The sequence below is a fragment of the Quercus suber genome, unplaced genomic scaffold, assembly GCF_002906115.3.
Source record: "Quercus suber isolate HL8 unplaced genomic scaffold, Cork oak 2.0 scaffold_243, whole genome shotgun sequence".
In the NCBI taxonomy this organism is placed as follows: domain Eukaryota; kingdom Viridiplantae; phylum Streptophyta; class Magnoliopsida; order Fagales; family Fagaceae; genus Quercus; species Quercus suber.
Window position 1 is genome coordinate 58,916 of NW_027069700.1, and position 7,620 is coordinate 66,535.

Here is a 7,620-nt window from a genome sequence, read left to right on the forward strand (position 1 = left end):
TCCATACCCTTCCTTTTGTGGCAATCTCAGTAATGAAGACAATTATTTTCGCGGTTACCTCTGTGATGAAGACAAAGATGATTCTTTTGGTGGTAATCTCTGTGACGAACACAAAGACGATTCCTTTCGCAATAATCTCTATGACGAAAACAGAGCCGACTGCTCAACCTTTTTCAAGGTTCGTTTTCCATTAGCAGATTTTAGATTTTTATGCATTGGTTTGTTATTTCTATTGTTGTTCATTGTTTGTGATTGATTTTCAAAGTTTGAATATTGGAGCTTGCCTGATCTTAGTTGAGTTTTGTAGCTTCGAATTCTGGTGGATTTTCAAAGTTTGCTCTTGGGTTTTTTCTTGATTCTTGTGGATTTTCTTTTAAAATAATTTTTTGGAGGAAAATGTTTAAATGGGAAATTTTTTTGAGGTTTTGTTTGTTTGGATTGGAAATCTTTGTAACAGTTGAAGGAAAATTGAGGCTTTTTTTTGGGTTGAAAAAACTTAGCTACAGTTTTACTTAGGTTCTTGTAAAAACTGAGAAATCTAAATAGAATTGAAAGGATTTCATTGATTGAGAGAGAATTACAAGAATTGGGAAAAGAATGAATGAAATCAATACATAAGGTGCTCTGTTTTATATACACAGAAAAATATAACTAACTCCCTAAAGGCGCCAAAAAAAAAAAAAAAAGTTATTTGAAACTTTTATAAACAGTGTTTATATACACAGAAAAATACATAAGGTGCTCTGTTCTATAAACAGTGTTTATATACACAGAAAAATATAATAATTTTTTTTTTATTATGTTGATTAATCATGGCCTTAAAAGTTCCAAATTCTGGAAGTAAATTGCCAATTAAAGAATTTGATGACAAGTTCAAATCCAAGAGGTTTTCAAGGCTCCACATAGTGGAAGGTATCATGGAACTTAGCTTATTAGAGTCTAGTGAGAGATATCTTAAGAGAGGCATATTACCCAAGCATGATGGTATGGAACCAAAAAGCATATTTCGGCTTAGAACTAGTTGACCCAAGTTCTTCATTCCACAAAGGTCAGTTGAAATGGTTCCCTATAGATTATTGTATTGAACTTCCAACCTTTGTAACTTAACTAGCCTTCCTAATGCAGAGGGTATAGGTCCAATGAACTCATTGCTGTTTAGGTACAAGTCTACCAAATTGCTCAAATTACCAATTCCTGGGGTAATCTTGCTCTTAATCTGGCTAGCAGAAGCATCAATTTTCTCTAGAGAAGTGGAGAGATTCCCAAGGGAGGCAGAATGGAGGTCATTCAGTGGATTAGACTGTATACCCAAAATTTTCAAATATTTGCAGTTGGCCAGAGAGTCAAAAAAGCTAGATTCTGGAAAAGGTTCACTAGTGAAGTTGTTATACCCCAAGTTGAGCAATTGGATTTGTTCCAAATTACCAAGGGTCTTTGGTACATAACCAGTGAATAAGTTGCCACTAATATCTAGAACAGTAAGTTTATATGGGGTAGATAGAAAAGAAAACCATATCAAATTTATTTACATGTTTTTATTTACATGCACATCAATTCATTTACATGTTTTTTTTTTTTTTTTCCATATGCAAATTTATTTTCCTAATCTGCTTAATTTATTTATTTATTTATTTTTGTTTTTTTTGTTATTCAAAAGGAGGCTCAAGTAGTACCTACTCATGGAAGCCCCAAAAAATCAAGCACTGCAATAGACGCTCCAAAAATTGGCATGAAATTTGATTGTGATGATAGTGCATATGAATTTTACAAAGATTATGCCCACCGAATTGGCTTCAGTGTACGGAAACAATTTATAAAGAGAGGAAACATGGGACAAGTCATAAGGAGAACATTTTGTTGCTCAAAAGAGGGTGAACGAGGTGTTGACAAACGCCAAGAACAGGTACATTTTCATCGCCCAATCTCCCGAGTAGGTTGTTTAGTACAAATGGTATGTCAACTTCAAAAAGATGGTATGTTAGAAGTTGTTTCTTTTCATGAACAACATAATCATGAGTTTGCTCCTTCACCAATGAAACATATGTTAAGATCAAAAAGAAAAATTGCACCTGCTCAAAAAGCTATTGCAAATGATGCAGAGAAGTCTGGAATATCAATAAAACAAACTATAGATTTATTGAGCATGCAAGTTGGTGGTCATGAAAATCTTGGTTTTTTAGATTATGACTATAAAAATCATGTACATCGTGAGAGGAGAAAGGCTTTGAAGAAAGGTGATGCTCGTGCTGTGATGGAATACTTTCATAATATGCAATTAGAAGATCCATCTTACTTTTATTCAGTACAAGTTGATGATGATGGTCTAATATTGAACATATTTTGGGCTGATGCTAGATCAATAGTTGATTATGGCCACTTTGGAGATGTTTTGTGTTTTGATACAACTTATAGGACAAATCAATATGATCGACCATTTGCTCCATTCATCGGGGTTAATCATCACAAACAAACAACCATATTTGGTGCAGCTTTACTTTATGATGAAACCATAGAGTCATTTACGTGGTTGTTTAAAACTTTTTTGAGTGCAATGTCAGGGAAGCAGCCAAAAACTATACTTACAGATCAGTCTGCTGCAATGGCTAAGGCAATAGAAGAGGTATTTGTTGAATCAAATCATCGTTTATGTGTATGGCATATTTATCAAAATGCTGCTAAGAAACTAAGTCATGTATTTAATTCATCAAAGCAATTTGTAGCTGATTTGGGCAATTGTATGTATGATTATGAAGATGAAGATGAATGGCTAGTTGCATGGAATAATATGCTTGAGAAATATGATCTTACTAATAATAAATGGTTGTGTGGGATATTTGATCTAAAAGAAAAATGGGCCATGGTATATGGTCGACATATGTTTACTGCTGATATGAAAAGCACCCAACGTAGTGAATCAATGAACAATGTGTTGAAGAAATACTTGAAATCGAAATATAATCTGCTTACTTTTTTGGGACATTACTCTAGAGTTTTGGCTGATAGGAGACGTCAAGAACTACAAGCTGAGTTCAAAATGAGGCAGACAACACCAGTTTTACAACTTGATGTAGAGATATTGAGACATGCTGTAAAGTTGTACACTCCAAAAATGTTCAAAATGTTTCAAGATGAATATATGAAGATGGGGGATTGTACAATTTTCAAGGTTAGTAAATCTGACACTATCATTGAATACAAAGTTAAATATTGGCAAAAAACTCAAGAGCACCTAGTTAAATATGAAATCTCAACAACTAATGTTCAGTGCAGTTGCATGAAGTTCAGCTTTGTAGGAATTCTTTGTGTCCATGCTTTGAAGGTTCTTGACAAAAAAAACATTAAGATACTTCCAACTCATTATATATTGAAAAGATGGACACAAGATGCAAAGGTTGGTTCTATCAAGAACTATCATGGTGTTGATATTAAAGGTAATGCTCAAGAGTCATTGGGAAAGCGTTACTCTCATTTATGCCACAATTTTCGTGAAGTTTCCATACTTGCAGCAGAGTCTGAGATAATGTATGATTATGCCAAAAGATGTTCTGACACATTATTGAAGGATTTGCAAGAAATGAGGAAAAAATGTTATTCCCTTAGCATGGAGGATCAGACAGAGGTCCATGATGAAGTTGTTCTTGGGGATGTTTTACAAGGTGATAATGGATGCCAATCCTATGAGGGAATAACTTTTCAAGATATACGTGGGATTAAAACAAAAGCTACTGTTGGACGTCCAAAATCAAGGTTGAAAGGTGTGTTAGAACGGCCAAGAAATCCTAAATCTCAAAGAAAAAAGGCATGTGAGTCAAGACAAGTTCAATCACTTGGATGCCTAAATAAAGTAAGATATGCTATATTGCACTATAATATATGAATCTATATGTCTATAAATTTATTTTAAGTTTATGTGACAATTATTCTTTGCAAATGTTATAGGCCAATTCCTCAGTTGACATTAATTCTCTTGAAGAACATAGTAATGTTGAACAAGTTTCACAGTTGGTGGATAATTTCACTCAGGTATGAATCTTTGGGTTTGAGTTTTCAAGTTTCACAATAAATGGAATTAGATTTATTTGAATTTTGAAATTGTTTAGGAGTCACTTGTGTTTTGGATTGTGAATAAACAAGGCTTAGATAGAGCTACTTATACTTAAGTCTAGATTTCATCTCCTAAAACAAGGCTTAGATAGTCGCTTGTGTTTTGGATATCAGCTTCATATGTACCCAAGCTATCATGGGGGTTAAATTACTCCTTTTTGGGTGGGCTTGGGGCTCAGGCTATATGGCTTTTATCCATTCCCTATCTCAACTTACATAACAAAAAAGTTGAGAGAATCAATTTCATTTACTTTGTTTTTACTTCATTTGCAGCTCTTTACTTTTTTCCTTTCTTTACATGTTCAGTGATATTGTGATATGGAATCTTCTCGATTTGCATTTTTTAACATGGTAAATAGGCATTCAGTGATGTTGTAATGTGGAATCTTCTCGATTTGCAACGTATAACATGGTTAATAGGCATTCAGTCGCTACACTTTCTGTTTTGGATCAATCTTGTTAGTTGTTATAACCTCTTAATTCCAGTGACTAACTTGTCAACTAACAGAACACATAAAGCAATCATTACAAAATGAATAAACAAATAATTACCATAAAAGAAAATTCAGAACAAGTGATGAGGTTATTGTTTATGAAGTCCTTGAACAGCATTGCCAAATGGTGATTGTCTAAACCTAATTAAAGATTTGTTTGAACATGTAGTTTACCCATTGTTTTCCTTGTTATCTTTGCTGAATGGTGAAAAGGCTTGCATCCCATACCATTTTAGTCTATTCTTCTACGAGTAACACATTATTTTTTTAGCCATTTGATAGATAATAATTTAAGAAGTTCCACAATTTTAGTAAGGTTTGGTTTTCTTTTTCATAGGAAATAATAAGATAAACATGTCATTGACGTAAATTTGTTAACATATAAAATGTAGGAATCTGTCTTTTGTAGTCATTTGGTTGGACAAGACTATGTTGTTGGACAAATTGTTGAGACAAATCAGGTACGCATATTCTTTGTGATTTTTGCTACAACTTGAACCTATATTTTTCTTAAGGTTTTTTTTTTTTTTTTTTTTCATACTTATATTTATGTTTGGTGGCATATTTGCAGGTTTCAGTAGCTCCTGATGATAATTTATAATCCTTGAAGAGTACCATATTGGAGACTTTTTGAATTATATTTTTGTAGAGCATGTCTTATTTGGCAAGCTAGTCAATATTTTTGGACAATTTTTTGCACAGCTAATGGACAATATATGGCACATACAAATGACAGCTAGCGGACAACAACATATTAGACAATTTGTTGGAAATAGTATCTAACAATTTTTGTAACTAATGAAGCTACTCAAACATGTTAGGTTTTATATTTGCATGTATGAGTAGCTTTTAGTTAGGCACTAGTGGTATATGTAATGGAAGTGTACTTTTCTATTTGTAAATATTTTTAAAAGCAATGTAAATGTATATTTCTATATGTTAAGATCCATATGCGCATGGTTGAATATTATGTAATGGAAAAGTTTTGTATATGCCTTTTGTGTTTCATTCTACAGAATCTATAAACTAGAACAAAGTGGTATATTACAAAAGCTTTATGACTTTTCAAATTGCAAGTCATGTTTGCAACTTCTTCAAAAAAAGTTCATATTTTATTGAACTAGTAAAAATAGATAGAGACAAATTACTTGTAGGCAATCCAAAACCAAGTACAATTACCAAAACAAGCTACCCAAGGTTAACAAGAATACAAGCAATTACAAGCCAACAGGCCAAGACAAATTCCAAAACAAACTACTAAAAGGAAGCCAAAAGGCTATTCAACAACATTTTAGCCAATCTCTAGTGCAAACTTGCGGCAATATCTCCCACTTTTAGCATAATTCACCATTTGGCAGAGGTGCAAAATTGAGGCAAATATCTCCCAATTTTCAAAGATGATATTTGCATTATGGCTTAAGTTGTGCTCATCTCTAAGAAATCAGCCAACGCACGTTACATATACAAAGTTCAACGGAAATAACTTGTCTTCTCCTTCATTTTCAGTTCCAGGTTTTCTTTTCGTTTCTTCTGCTTACCCTTGCTTACATCCGTCCCTCCCATTCCCTAATGTTGAAATAATCATGATAAAAAAAAAAAATTAAACATCTTATAAATGCAAACATTACATGATATGACATATATGCTAAAAAAGAATAAATATAATAAGGCCAATGGTGAATACAATTTTCAAACATTACTTATCGAGGGATGAGAGTAATATGAGAGCTTCTATACCATAGTATTTTTGTTTGGATTAGCTATTCCCTTTACAAAATACAGTTAAACCACATGTACATGTCCAATAGCCCATGGTTTTTTTTTTTTTTGGATAATGGGGATTATATATAAATGAACCAGCAGCACTCAAAGTTGTAACATTACAAAGTCTATTACAAAGTTTAGTGCAAAATTTCACAAAGGAAAATCCAATAATGTCATTTTACACATTATGGTTCTTGATTAGTGTTTTTCTTAAGTTTGATTTAGACTTTAATCTATTCAAAGAAACTTATTTTATCATTTACGAAGAAAAAAAGAAATTTTGAAATTTATACCACCTTTAAGCCTTTATAGACATCTAGCATCACCAATATTCAAAATCTCAATTACGACAATTGATTAGACAAAATAACATGACTTAGCACCTTTAAGCCTTTGACAATCGTGAACATAATACATTAAACAATGTTTTTCTTAACAGCTTGTATCTCCCAGCTTGGTATTTACTTTCCATAACAAAGGCTGCAAACCTAAGAGCTACTATTAAGAAAAAGTGCAGCAACTTCGCCTTTCAAAATACAAAGTACAAAGCTTCACAAATTGACAGATAAAAGACTACAGATTTCAACTAAGCCATCCAAACGTAACAGCCAATTGCATTTTGGTTCCCCATTGAATCATTGCATAGAAAGCGCATAATGCAATTACATACAATACAATTTTTTTTTTTTTTTTTTTATCAAAGTACTAATTAAAACATCACAATTTTGATGCCTACCCACAAACTATGAAAATTCACATTCTACTTGAGCATGAGTTTAAACTTTGAAACCATTCTCCCAAGTTTGCTCTGAATTATGCAGTAACTGGGGGTATTGGTGCATCATTTCTGCTTTAACAGGAGAATGTAAAATCCTTCCCAAAAACCCACCCAACAAGCAAGGAACTCCCCTGTACAATGGTTGGCTGACAACTTAAAACTCCACTATCAAATCCTCCTCCAAGAATCCTGCCACCCTCCTTCACAACATCTGGTATCCCTACCAAACTACCACCGGTAATCAAAGTTTAGCTACAACAAAACTACTACCACCGGTAATCACTACCAACAATAACTAAGGAAAATTAATACAACATTAGTAGACACAATTCCATCAGTACTCGAGGCTACAAAACTGAACTAAAATTAGGCAAGCTCCAATGTTCAAACTTTGAAAATGAATCACAAACAATGAACAATAATGAAAATAACAAAACCACGCATAAAAAATTAAAAATCTCAAATCTGTTAATGGAAAAC

General features: G+C 32.9%; 1 protein-coding gene across 1 annotated transcript; it reads left to right on the plus strand.

Moving 5' to 3' along the window:
- The first annotated feature begins 1,948 nt into the window (after positions 1-1,948).
- Positions 1,949-5,199, plus strand: LOC136070580 (protein FAR1-RELATED SEQUENCE 5-like). Its single transcript, XM_065780701.1, has 4 exons — positions 1,949-3,799; positions 3,940-4,023; positions 4,991-5,059; positions 5,170-5,199. Exons 1-4 carry the CDS (start codon positions 1,949-1,951, stop codon positions 5,197-5,199), a joined length of 2,034 nt encoding a protein of 677 aa, XP_065636773.1.
- The last annotated feature ends 2,421 nt before the right edge of the window (positions 5,200-7,620 follow it).